We start from the raw sequence: 14,613 nt of genomic DNA, 5'->3' as shown, positions 1-14,613 counted from the left end.
TGGTTAGCAGCCAAACACTTAACCACTGTGCCACCAGGACTCCATGCCTATTACAGTGCTCAGCATATAGAAAGTATGAAGACCTTACATTAATTTGTTCCAGAATGCATCTCTGGGATAAAATGTAACAGTCTTGTACCTATTATATTTAACAAATAACCATAATAAAGGGGTTCTTTAAATTAGAGAGCAGAATAATTAAACCAGTAACTTTCCAATTTTTTTACAGGAGAAGTTTTTCTTCAAATAAAATCTTTTTTCAATACCCAATACATAAAAGAGATAAAGATAGAGCCGTTGTAGTGAGGAGATGAAAGCTTAGTCCCATCCACCTAACCTTCTTCCTTGCCTCTCACAGGCTGCTGCACAGTTTGACAACTACTACATAAAATTCAGCTGACCCTGTATGGCATGTCAGAGGTGGAAGAGAAAGCAAAAACACATTCAATCTAACAAGTATTTATTTAGCTTGTTTTTTTTTTTGTTTTGCAACTATAAATTACAATCACTAGTACACCTGTAATTCTTCCTTATAGTGTGCTCAACTAAAGAATAAGCAAACACAGCATAGGTCAGTTTAAAACAAATCACAGTACTTCTTAGTGTCATTTGCAAAAAAGTGAAAAAGTCTTAGGCCCACTTCTTAGAAATAAATATCAAGTAACCATAAAAATATTCAGCCATTTTCCAGTTATTCAGGGAGGTTCATGCATGCTGCCAGGCAGAGAGAGCATCAGAGTTCCTCTTTGAAATATCCCAGCTTTGCCAATGACATCTCTTTTCTCAACTGCATAACTTCCCAAAACATCTGATCAACTACACAAACAGAAGAGAGAGACATGTAAAATGTAAAAGAAATACCATCTTAATTATTTCTAATCTCTTGCACTGAAAATTTAAGATCAGCTGAAATACCAATGAGCATTTCCTACTGATGTACCTAATGCCTAGACATTCTATGGATATTTCACACAAGCTTTTCCACGTACTGTGGGTATCCCAGTTTTATCAATAAATAAGCAATATTAAAGCAGTTTTATAAGAACTATCTGTTAGATACATCAATGACTAAAACTTTAGCCCAAGAGAAGGTAAATATTTCAGTGTCCCTTATAAACGTCAATGCTGTTACCTTCATAAATAATTACATTCAATGCTCAATTATTCAAAAGTTTATTATCTAACTTATGGATCTTTTTGCTCTATTTAGTTTGCTGTATCTTAGCCATTTCACTGTTCATTAAAACTAACAGAAAATGAGTAGGAAAAAAGTAAAACAAAAGACAGTCCAGAAAACTCAGTCACATTCTTTGTGAGTAATATTAGGAAAAGGTTTTCTGTATGGCTTTAATTGTAAACAAAAATATGTGTAGAGGATGATCTGTGAATGTCAGTTATCTATACTTTTATAAGCCCCAAACATAAATGGAAAAAAAACTGGCTCTATAATTCACACAACAGAAAGTATCTGTCTGACATACGATCAGATTAGACTGATTTGGATCACTGGTTCTCAACCAGGGGAGATTTTGCCCCCAGGGTACATCTGGCAATGTCTGGTGACATTTTTGGTTGTCACATCTAGGGGGATGCAACTGGCATCTAGTGAGTAAAGGCCAGGGATGTTGCTAAGCATCCTACAATGCACAAGCCAGCACTCCACAACAAAGAATTATCCAGCACAAAATGTGAACAGGGCCGAGTTGGAGAAACCCTGCTTTAGATTTAAACCCGCTGTCATCAAGTTGATTCCAACTTAAAGCGACCCTACAGGACAGAGTAGAACTGCTCCACAGGGTTTCCAAGGCTGTCATCTTTATGAAAGCAGAGTGCTACACCTTTCTCCTGCAGAGCTGCTGGTAGGTTTGAACCACTAACCTTTTGGTTAGCAGCCGAGTGCTTAACCACTGAGGTACCAGGGTTCCTTCGCTTTAGATTTAGCTGCCCTAAATCCTTTCTAGGCACAAGTCACTAATAGTAAACATTTTAAAATTAATTAATATTTACTTATTGCAAACCCACACAGTGTATGATGTACACCAAATACTGTGGAGAAGACTGACGGAAACTAAAGAAGATACCACTTTTTTCACCATCATCTCTACGACCACTCATGACATTTTCTTCCTATTTTTATAAAATAATCGTTTAGTCTGCTCAACAAAAACTTTTTAATTTAATAAGAAGAATATGCTTGACAATTTAACGTAACAGAAATCATCTGTTTACCAGTTTAAATTATATTACCCACAAACAGGTATTCAAAAATATTTCAGTTTTAAAGTCATAAAAAGTTTTGTAGTTTAAGGACTACTTTTATGTTGAGCAGCCTCTTGAAGTTCAACATTAACTACAGATTTCATCCTCATTTATAAATATGAGTATTTGCAACACACCAGAGCTTGAGGAAGGCTAAACTAAGTTTTTATCAGCATAACTAATTTTCCCACAGAATCAAGATTCACTGGTTTACGTGGTTGAAAGACAGTAGGCTTCTACTAGTGTTTAAGCATAAGAATATAAAATCATATTTTCAGTGCCTAAAAAATATATATAAAGAAGAAAATTCCCCACATCTTAAAATACAAAATTGACATGGACTTGTCCCTAGTCCAGTACCTGCTATTTCTATTTTAAAGCAGCCATGAGTACTCAAGAAGCACTTCTCTGGAGCTAGCAGGCCATGTCAGTTTTTACGACATTCAGCTATAAAACCATCAGTAATCATAAAAGACTGTATTAAAAATATTAAAACATTTGCATGGTGTTGCTCTCCTGGATATATTATCTCCATGTTTCTGGTGATTTAGAATACAACAGTAATCTTTTTTTTTTTTTTTTAATTCCACTTTAGATGAAGGTTTACAGAGCAAACTAGTTTCTCATTAAGCAATTAATACACATATTGTTTTGTGACATTGGTTGCCAACCCCACGACATGTCAACACTCCCTACCTTCTCGACCTTGGGTTCCCTGATTTAGAATACAGTAGTAATCTTTATTCCATTCACAATTATCCTCATGACTGCTTTATTAATTCACATGAAAGTAGAAAATATAGAAAAAATTTATTGTTAGCTCCTTTATGGTTTCCACCATTAAAAAAATCTGACCACTTCTAAATCCTGCTCATTTTCATTTCTTAAAGAGTTTAAGTCCAATGAGCTCTGCACTCTCCTCACATTTACCATCTGGCTTATCACATATCCCTTAAGAGTTAAAACTATTCCTACCTAAAATCAGAATTAGAGCAAAATTACACAAATAAAAGCAGTAAATAAAATATGTCCTTTCAAAAAAAGAGACATTTGTTCCCAAATTCTCCGTATATTTTAATAGAACTATAAAAGTGACTGAGCCCTGGTAGTGCAGGTTAAGAGCCCAGGCTGCTAACCAAAAGGTTGGCAGTTCAAATCCACCAGCCACTCCTTGGAAACCCTATGGGGCAGTTCTACTGTGTCCTATAGAGTCGCTATGAGTCGGAATCGACTCGACGGCAACAGATTTTGGTGTTTTATAAAACTGATTCTCTATAAAAGTACCAATAATAAAGTTTGAAAATTACTATTATGCTCTAAACTTTTTGCTAAACTGCTTATGTAATTCATTTCTAAGATGAATTAAAAACACTCACCATCCTGCTGTTTCACAAGTCCCTGCTGAATATATCGAATGTATGTAAAAAAGTTACACACAGAAGTGATCTAGACCAAAAGAAAAAATGTCGTTAATAGTCAAATGTCTCATATCAAAATGAGTTATATTAAAATTCATGGTGAAGTTACGTACCCTGTATCTGCAAAAAGGAGAAATGTAATAATAGTTGCTCGAGTCTCCTAATTTAATTCTGTGTTTACAAGACTTACTCTGGCCAGTGAGAGCACATTTTCTGTAAAATAATGACAGATTTTAGTTCTGTACCATTAAGAGCATTTTGTTCCTACATTCTGTGCAAGCTGTGCATTCATCCAGTCAGACAACAGATATCTGAGAATCTACCATGTACCAGGCACTGTTCTAGATGCTGGGCAAACAAGACAACGTCCCTGCCTTTGTAGGTCTTACATTCTAGTATAAGTTTAATACCGTAACATTACCCATGGTTTTAGAAATATAAACTAGATGTTTTAAAAATTCTCTGAATTTGTCTAAATAACTCTTAAAATACTTTAGTTCTACTTGTTACCATCACCACTGGTTAGACTATGAAAACAAAATACTGAAAATTGCATTTTTTTCTAAGACAGAATTCTAAGCAATGAAGTTGATAATACAAAAGGAAATAATATTTTATATTATTAATCAGTTAAAAAGTACAGTACAGGTGACACACGTTATCGATAGCTTGCAGGGTAACAGCCTCCAGATGGAGCCGTTTTTTTGTTTGGTTTATATGCATTTAGTGTAGCATATAAGACTAAGAACTACAAAAGAATAAGCCACCTTACAAAAATACTGAATCTTAACAATTATATAAGAAGTATACCTACAGGGTCGCTATGAGTTGGAATCAGCTCGACAGCAACGGGTTTTTTTTTTTTTTTTTTTGTATACCTTTAGACAAACCATCCTATTTGCATACTACAAAATCTAAAATCTGGTATGAGGGCTTTCTGGCTGGGATTAGGCTGATGAATAGGATGAGTGGGCTTGTCTATCAGGCAGCCTGGATGTCATCCTCCTAAGCTAGGAGCTTGACTCAACACAACTACCACTTCCTGTCACTGTAAAAGCAGCACAGCTCTAAGTGAAAGAAAGTGGCCGACAGCATTTTATATGACATTGTAAATTATATAATAAAGAAAAATATATTAAATGAACATTAAAATTCTGGCTGTACTTACAAGCAGTACAAGAAATATGACACAAATGTGCCTCTATATTAAAGAAAAAATGGAAAACGTGTATTTAGAACAGGATTTAATTTTGGGGGTGGCAATTCAAATCACAAAAGAACTCTTTATTTCTTTAAGAGATTTTGCTTCAGTGTTCCTTTATCAGCGAAGTCCTTTAATGATCTGTAATAATATTTAAAAGCACTAACTACTTGCTTGGGAAAAACAGGAGATCAAGAAATTTAAGGTGCAAGTGTTGGAAGTCCTTGGAATTTTCAAAAATATAATTTACACAAGGGGAAGACCAATTTGCACATTATTCTTCTGGAAACAGACATACGTGTCTGGCTACTATTCTGTCTATTTTGAAAGGGTTCTGTTAAAGTGGTTTTAAACATCAACTTTTAAAATTAAAAAAAAAAAAAAAGTGTTTCTAAAATTATTTCGTTTCTAAAGCCATATGTTAACTGGTCACACTCAATGTATTTTTACTCGAGCCAGGATTCAATCCTAAGTTTCTGACTGCCAACTCCAATGTTCTTTTAACATGCTATACTTCTCCTCAATATCTCTTTACAGCTCTAGTCCCAAGATTTCAAATCCTTGCCTACCATTTTCACTGGGGATGTCAACATGCCTAAACCTAGACCATTATCTTCTTCCTGAAACCAGAGCCCTTCCTATTAATTGCCAAAATTATTTCAAATCATTCTTCCAGTCGATCATGTCTTAACTCCTTTATCTTTTACCCATCCCTCCACCCCAACCTCGTCATCTCCTGATTTTTCCTTCTTAAGGTTTGCTGCATTTCTCCTTTCCTCACCATCCGCTGAACTCACTTTGTTTTTTGTTTCTAGGCCTTCAGTCACACATACTGTTCCTACTGTCCAGAACACACTCTACTCTATTGGGTGGACAGACTTCTTTATCTGTCCAAATTCTACCCATGCTTCAGAACCCAGATCAAATCTCCCTCCCTACAAGAAGAGTCCCTGATCACTCCAACCAGGATGATCTTGCCTTTCTCAAAATCCATACAACACTGTGCCATTCATTTAGTGACTATCTTCATAACCTAGTCTACAAGAGCCTTGGCCAGAGTCATACCCATATTTCACAAAAGGGAACACCTTTCTTCAGTTTTTTCTACAATATGTACTCCAAAACACCCTGGCTTCTGGTTCCATTCCCACAAGCACAGTATCCTTAAATTATATAAATTGTTCCCTATACCTACCCTACATAATTATTTTACTAAAATACCATAAATTCACTTCAGCTGATATCCCCATTTGTCACCATTTGATATTTACACAAGTATAATACGTGTGACATATAATGCAAACACAAATTTAAAATTCTGCAATAAAAACTGTGATATTTAAAATAAGGTATGACACAGATCTTAAAAGTATACAAACTGCTATCATTAAATTTAATTACCCCTTTATTGGGGTGAAGAGTCAGGATGAAAACACTCAGGTGTTTGTTGAAGAAGGAGAATTTAGAAATGTAAATCCTTTCCCCAAAATTCAGAGGCCGCTGTGCTATACAGGTGTGGCACAGGTGAGTGTAAAACTGGACACAACCCTAGCTGCATGTGTGGCTCACAGTACAAACACATGACTAGGTGCCTCCACAAATGGCTGCCCAAATACCAACATTCTGTAATCTTGGTGAGAACGATATGTGCATAACAGAAAAGGGAAGAACCATAAGACTCCTACAACAGGCTTTAACAGACCTACTGGTTAATCTCAACCTATACTCTTCCTATTCTGGCTTCAAAATGACCGTGACGAGTCAAATACTGCGTTCTAGGAGCTCACTCAGCTTTCCAGTCCTCTATATTGATCAAGTTCTAACCACTAAGGCACCTTCCTCAAAAGTTTTCTGAGTTATTTTTTAAACAGAGGCCAAAGCACAATTATGCCTTGGTTAGGCAAAATCTTCAGCTGCCAAAGGCTTTAGACACAGTTGGTTTCAACTGGTTTCAGTCACAGTTGGTTTCTGCCTTCCCTCTTCCTACACCTGAATGAAAATAAGCCTGCCCTGCTATAAAATGTGAGAGTCTTACCTCTGAAGGTTTATAACTGCCAAGTATCTCTCACATAAGGAAGAGAGGACTGATTATTTACCAAAGTGAGAATCCTTTACAATGACAGTAAGAAGGAGAGGACTAATCAAGTCCTTCTGGTACCCTGTTTTCATGCTTGATAAGACTTAATCTAACTCAGTGTCTTCTCAAACTATTTTTGATCATAAACCTCAGGAAGAAATATTTTACAGAGAAACACAATGCGTACAGCTATATATGTATGTTTAACAAACAAACAAAATTCTGTTAATGACCCACTAAACTGATTTGAGCCACCAATGGGTCACGACATGTGGTTAAAAAGAAAAAAAAGTTTCTGATCCCTGGTATACCTGGATACGTATTATATATTTTCACAATTAAAAGAGCTCTCTCGATGCTAAGCTTGAAATGTTATATCCCCTATTATCTAGGGATTTGTCTTTTGGCTGCACAGACTATATAGAAAATTGATGAGAAATTCATCCACATTTAAAACTAGGAAAACTAAATGACAAATGCAACACATGACAAAATTTTTAAACTCAGTATCTTTCACAAGTCATGAATTTTAAAACATACTTTGGTCCTCCACATTCAACTGCAGAAGCCTTCACGAATCGAATAGGTTGTAACCCCACTGGTTCAATGCTTAGAGTATTGTTTTCCACAGCTTCCAGAACAGCTGAAGCCAACTTTAAAAAAATAAAAAGTATTAGGTACTATGCTGGCAGACAGATTATCAAAATTGTATTTTACTGTAAACTAATTTTTTAAAATTATTCTTTCCCCAAGTTCCACTAGCTTGGCCTCAGCCCACGAAAAGGAAAAAAACCACATAATCTTGGTTAATTCAAACACTGTCATTACAGGCAATTCAGCTATAGCTGACTAACTCCTCTTGTTATCTGACAGAGGATTAAAGTCATCAATTCCAGGCTCTGTCCACTCCTTCCCACAATTAATATCCACTGTTAACACCACCTCGAAATGAATATCCTAATGCTACATTTTACTAAATTTATGTAATATTCCATAGTATTGATCATTTATAATACAGCAACATATGGATACTACGTGTAGCTACATATTTTCTGAACTTGTGTTTACGTGCACAAGGGTGAGTCTACAAAAGAATTAACTGAATTATCAAATGTTAAATGCCCAAATGAAGATGGTAGCAACTGATAAACAATGAACAATACATGAAATGGGCATAACTTCTTTACAGTCTGGCATGATTATTAATATTGATTGGCCTGCCTGAAACTAGCCACAGAGCCATGATGAACAACATATCTACCTATCAAAAATGTTTTACTGTTCATCTCAACATCTCCTTACAAGCAATGTTACAATTAAGTCCTCAAAAGAGTAAACGTAACACTCTTAAGATTAAACTTCTTAAATACTGATTTATAGAATATTTGTAGACCAACTTTTAACACATAAGTACAAATCAAAATTATGACCTTACACTTGTATAGTGCCTTATATATTTTTTAAAGCTGTTTAAACAACTTCATTTTATCCTCATAACAACTTGTGACACAGGTAAGAAAAAAGCATTGTTTTCCCTGTTTTAAAGATGAAGAAACTAATATGATTTCTTTAATCAAGACCAGATAAACTCAATAATTGCCTTTAATAGGAAGTGCAGAGTGCACAGAACTTCCCTTACACTGAACTTCAGACTAAGACTTAAGAAATCAGCTCTATCCCCAATACATATTTAACAGTTCATTCCAATGCAGTACACATTTCAGTACAAATGAACCTCTGTTCAAATAAGAAAGATGGTCAGTAACTGAATGCCAAGAAATTATGATCTTAATATGGAACGGAAAAGTGGTAAAACATGGCATTTAATAACAACTTATTTATGTAAGAGATCTAAAATATGTAATATGATTTAGTTGAAGGTACAGAAAGGATTCTAATGTGTTCCCACTAAAGTGGAAAAAAAAATATTACCTCACTTTTTGAGAATGTTAAACATGGAAAGATATCTTCCTGGTAGATTTTGTCTAAGAAAGGGCAAGTTCTGTCCATTGTGGGATCATCCTTCCAAGATCTGAATTCATTATACAGAGACAATTCAGCCTAACAAACAAACCAAAAGAAAACACACACACAAAAAAACTTTTTAAAAAGTACAAAACATAAAATCACCTCGCAAAACCAAAACCTAGTTTAAACATTACTGAAAAACAACTGCTCTTCATTTAAAATAAATAATGCCTACTTGGACGGTTATTGATTAGTTATGACACATGGTAGCAATTTTTATTTTAAAATAATCCAAACTTACATTCCCAAATGACTAATTATTCCCTTTTCAATGTCTCCACTATGGATGTCCAATGATGCCATTACCTTCCCCTTTCCCTCCAAAAAATAATGTCGTAGCTCCTCTTAAGATACATGTGCATATTATTCTGAATATAAAAAATGTTAAGACTTTTCAGAAAATATAATCAAAAAGCAGTCTGGAGCCAAGTTAATAAAATTGTTTGAATAACTGTGACGGACCAAATTCTGAAACCTCGTTTGGGGTCAAAAATGACATGGACTGTTCTGTTATTATCCGAAGGCATTTCCAAAAGAATTTCCAAAATGTTTACTGTATAAGCAGCAAGACTAAAAGCAGCACAAATACAGCCTCCTAAACTGATTATTTTAAAATACAACATTTATTCAGGTATTTTTTGGCACATCAACATACAGTAACTACCATCTGAACTAACATAATCCATTGCTGCCACCTGCCTTCCTATTCACTCCTCCAGCTGTCTCCTTCCCTCCTCCTTATAATAAATTTTCCCCAAGTAGTCTCCCTAGAGGTCCTCAGATTCCCTCACCCCAGTTCAATACAACCTGCAGAAATATAAAACCACACCTACCCCCTGCCACCCAATCACTGAGTATCCTACCCCCTGCTCCTACAGCTGTAAGTGACTGACTAAAGCTATGACCTCTGGGACAGCTTACTGAGATGTGCAGATAGTCTACATGACAATAACAAAAGGCTGAGGGCATCCTAAGCTTTCCTGCAGACTTTCTGTTAAGGTGTGTAGTGGCAATTTCAATGTGAATTTTTTTCATCCCAATCCGTAAATTCCTTGAATCAAAGCTAAAGGCAAAAGGGTAAAGAATATTAGCAGAGAAGCAATACTTATATAAATTCATTTTCTTTGTAAAGCTTATCTTATAATGGACATAAACCCCAAGGCAGGTTAAGCAGTGTTCTAAGGAAAGAGTCTAGTTTAAAGGCAGTAATTTAAACCACATATTAAAAGCTATGTGCCAGGAACTATGCTAAAGCACTTGATAAACATATAACTCTCACAGCTGTGCAAGATAGATATTATGATTCCCGTTTTATAGATGAGGAAATTGGGACTTAAAGAGATAAAGTAACTGGCCCAAGGTTACAAAGCAAGAAAGCAACACTAAGGGTACATATTCAAATCTAAGTGAACTGACCACAAAGCCTTACATTGTGGATAGGTGTGTATGTGTTTCATGCTTACAATCTTCTAACGTCATGAATGAAAGGAGCCCTCGTGGCGCAGTGGTTAAAGCAATCAACTGCTAATCGAAAGGCTGGCAGTTCAAAACCACCAGCGGCTCCACAGGAGAAAGATGTGGCAGGCAGTCTGCTTCCATAGAGATTCACAGCCTTGGAAACCCTATGGGGTCACTATGAGTCGGAATCGACTTGACTGCAGTGGGCTGGTTGGTTGGTCACGACTGAGGGCCCCCATCATATTTTCTATAGATATGGATATGTTTCATTTTCATTCAGATTGTTTTATCTTTTTTAAGATCCATGCAGGTCAAATCTATGTATTTCCTTTGTCTATTAAGAGTTTTTGATACAAGTTTTCAAAAAACACCAGAATATATGCTATGCCTAGAAAGCAAAAAGTTATTATTTTGAAGTTATACAGTCTATTCTTATTTTAAGAGATTTCATAAACTAAAAATGAAACTTTAAACTGTTTCATGAGAAAATATATTTAAATTTTGTTAGCGCAAATTACAAGCGGAAAAAACAGAGTGAGAAACCCTAGCAAAAATACAAGTTGTACCATGTAATTAAAAATGTTATTTAAATAAAAAAAAAATGAGAATTAAAGTTATGGTTAAAAAAAGTTTCTTAGCTATTTAACAAATAACAATATGAATTTTAGATTCTGTCACACTCAGATCTGAACAAGTATTGAACTTCTCTGTCACTAGTATCATTTTACTAACAACTGAACAAAATGCCATTCAATTAAAACAGATAACAACCTCGGTTATGCAGTTCAATAAGCTCCTGCCTTCCATGCAAAAACTTAACTGAACAAGCATACTCAGTTTCTTAATAATTAGTGACAGTACCCAAAGACTTGAATTCTACAACATAAAATACTGTACAGCTTTTAAGAAAAAACAGGAGGAAGTGGTCGTCTGATTATTGATCAATCCTCTTGGAAATGATTCCATTAAAATCACATTTTCTCATAGTGTACAATGATTAAGTAAAAAAATATATAATTATATAATTTTTATTCACAATAGCTCAAAATATTTGTACACTGTCTTGGTTATCTTTTTATCTTTTACAATGATAAGCTTACCATTATTTCTTTTTCTTTGTTGCTTAATTATCTGAACTAACTCTAGAACACCCTTACCAATATAAAATTCTACTTCTCCCAGAATTTAAGGAAAAAAAAAGCAATGCACCATTCTTCAAGAAAATCACCTTATTGTCATGAATTTCTTATACTCAGATTTTGTTGGAGCACACTAGTAATAAATTTTTACTGGCCAGATAATTAAGCCACCTTTATACAACACATGACAGTTTGCTCCCTAAATGAAATATCACGATTAAGAAACTTACCAAGTTTCCAGCAGGTACTCCAAGGTCAGCTGGGTAAAGAATGGAACTGAAGAATCCCTGAAAGTAGCAACCTCTAGATAAAGCCTCCCCCATCTTAATATTGCATAATTTGTACTAAAAAATCTGCTGGCAAAAATCATAACTGACATCTCAGTGGTGAAAACTACTAAGTATCAATAGAGTCAGAGGGGAGAGTCCTTCAGGAGTTACCTCTTTGCAGTCTTTTACAATGGGCTGTATCACACTGAGGTCCTGATGACTGCCACTCATAGCACTGCTTGTACTTTTATTTCTTGAATGCCCCTTCTTAAAAGGTGTCTTTCCACCTGGCAGGGGCTCTCGAGTAGGTGATGTTGGCGAACTGGACAATACAAGTGTCTTCAATGCAGCTACTTCAGCCTGAAGTACATCAATCTTGAAAAGAAATCAACATAGTCACATACACTAAATACATTTTATGACAGATGCAACTAAATGTTAGCAATATGGTAGAAACACTTTGCTTTCAAAGACAGAAAATAAATTTAATGTGTATTTTAAATTGTAAGAAGCCATACAGCAAGGTAATAAAAGTAAAACGGATTTTTTTTATGTTTCCATATGGGGTGGATTCAGGGGCTATATACAAATGATTTTTTAAAAATTATCAAAATGTTTAAAAATTTATGTGTAATTTCAAAACCTTCAAAATATAATAGCTTATAATTAGTTGTAGTTTATTCTTAAAATAGTAAAAGCTAATAAAATTTATGTAGCTTTTCTTAATAAATCAAAAAAATAAAATTAACTTTAAAATGTGATTATATAACCCTTTTGTTAACACATGTGATTCATAAGCCTTTAAATCATTTGGTTCAATATAAATGGACACTAAAATGTTCATTATTAATTATACGTAAATAGTATTTATTTTCTTCTTCACAGTTTACTGTATTTCCTATTCCTCTAAAATAAGCACTACGTTTATAATCAGAACAAAATGCAATAAATGTTAAGGTATCTTTAAAATAATAATCACTAATTTCTTTAAATTTTATACCACTGAAAGCAGCAGAAACTTACTTTTCCTTGTGCTTCCTTTAGCTGTTTTTCTGCTGTTGCCTGCTTGACATTTGCTTCTCTCACCATCTTATGAGCTTCCTGAAAAAGTTAACGTCTCAAATTTGGAAACAAACTACTTAGTGTCTATTACTGAAACAAAGATACGTTACCAAAATTTAGCCTGAAAATTTAAGTACAGGCAGTCCCTGACCAGGGTTCTGTTCTGCTGACTTCATTGTAAATTGGTTCTGATGTAAGTCAGATACTTACTTTTTTTTTTAAGTTTTCATTATTGCCTGCTACACAGCAGTGTTTTGAACAAATCATAACATTGAACATCTGCCAGTGAACATCTGAGAATGATAACATCAGCTAATTACATTCTGCAGTACTGTACACAGTGCATATTACTAATGATAAGATGTACCAAAAAAAACATACAGTCATTAAGTGTGGTTTGTTGTAACTTGAATACGTCTTAAGTCAGATACTACCTACATTCAACGTCAACTACTGAAACAGCAGCTGATAATCAGATACACAACTATTTGGAGTCAGGATTAGGTACCTTCCTTCAGTACCTAGTATCACTGAGGCAGCCAAGTTGTGTTCAATTATTTTGATCAATGCTTATAAAATAAGAAATGTCAAAGCCAACTCTTTGCAGTTAGGTTTTTGTAATTTGGTCACACTATATTATATCTTAGTTACAACACAGACATACACGAGGGATAAGTAAAAATATTAACACATCAATAATGTTAGAACTGATAGGCATGACAGCTGAGAAGCCTTACAGATTCCAATGAAAACATTCACAAAATATTAAAGTAATGACTTTGTGCAGAGCAATGTAAAAAGGCAGATCAAGAGTTTACCTTTAATAGCGTCTTAATTTTTTAGTACCACAAATACGAAACTCTAGATATTTAATTCCTTTTTATTCATTTAATATTTATTCACAGCATCTCTTTGCAAGGTACTGTTCTAGGTGCTCATCAGATACTGGGAACACAGCCAAGGTCCCTGCTCTAAAGGCACTTACAGTCTGATTCCATTCTAATAAGCCAATAAAGTATCAAGGTAAGAATTCTGAATTTAATTCTAAGTGCAATATGAAGCCTTAGGGTTCACAGCATTGTTGAGAGACAACCAAGCATTTCATGGGCATTTATTAAAACAGGCTGAGAAAATAAATTATAAAAAACATCTTAAGACTATCTTTTTTTCCAGGTTAAATGTAAAGCATTCTTTGAACTGACTTTATTTTACATTATCTCAAAATCTGAGATATTAGGAAAAAATATATAACTTTATGGTTTTTGTAAGTATTTTGATACTTTTAAGACTCAATTTGCTATGTATAAAGTATAATTATATTCAAGATTATCTGTCATACATAATGAACTCCTAATTTCAATTTACATGTTAAGCTTACCAGAAGTGTTCAAACGGGGTGTATTAAAAATAACCTTTAATTGTTAAAAACGATACAAACATAAAATGCAAGTAAAAAAAAAAAAATCTTCTTAAGACCTGATAAACCGAGATCATGAATGCACAATTAAGACAGCAAAAAAACTTCTGACACTTTTTCTCATAATTCATAAATAAATGGTTTGGCTCAAGAAGAAGAACAAAGTGGGAGGCCTCACACTACCTGATTTTAGAACCTACTACACCACCACGGTAGTCAAAACAGCCTGGTACTGGTATAACAACAGATACATAGATCAATGGAACAGAATTGAGAATCCAGACA

The 14,613-nt window shown here is 34.4% G+C and overlaps 1 protein-coding gene across 3 annotated transcripts in view; it reads right to left on the bottom strand.

Annotated features, from left to right (window-relative positions):
* Nucleotides 1-443: 443 nt before the first annotated feature.
* Nucleotides 444-14,613, bottom strand: part of RAB3IP (RAB3A interacting protein) — a 43,612-nt gene continuing 29,442 nt past the window's right edge. For all 3 annotated transcript variants that reach the window (XM_004386438.2, XM_023740819.1, XM_023740820.1), the window contains 7 exons: nt 12,873-12,950; nt 12,021-12,224; nt 8,888-9,016; nt 7,496-7,608; nt 3,791-3,890; nt 3,636-3,705; nt 444-816 (listed from right to left, as the gene is read on the bottom strand). In XM_004386438.2, the coding sequence (XP_004386495.1) occupies nt 734-816; nt 3,636-3,705; nt 3,791-3,890; nt 7,496-7,608; nt 8,888-9,016; nt 12,021-12,224; nt 12,873-12,950 (777 nt within the window). In that variant the 3' untranslated portion in view covers nt 444-733. The remainder of the gene's footprint in view (nt 817-3,635; nt 3,706-3,790; nt 3,891-7,495; nt 7,609-8,887; nt 9,017-12,020; nt 12,225-12,872; nt 12,951-14,613) is intronic.

Source organism: Trichechus manatus, unplaced genomic scaffold (assembly GCF_000243295.1).
Source record: "Trichechus manatus latirostris isolate Lorelei unplaced genomic scaffold, TriManLat1.0 scaffold00164, whole genome shotgun sequence".
Lineage (NCBI taxonomy): Eukaryota > Metazoa > Chordata > Mammalia > Sirenia > Trichechidae > Trichechus > Trichechus manatus.
The sequence above is the reverse complement of the archived record's forward strand: the minus strand, read 5'-3'. Positions and strand labels throughout refer to the sequence as shown.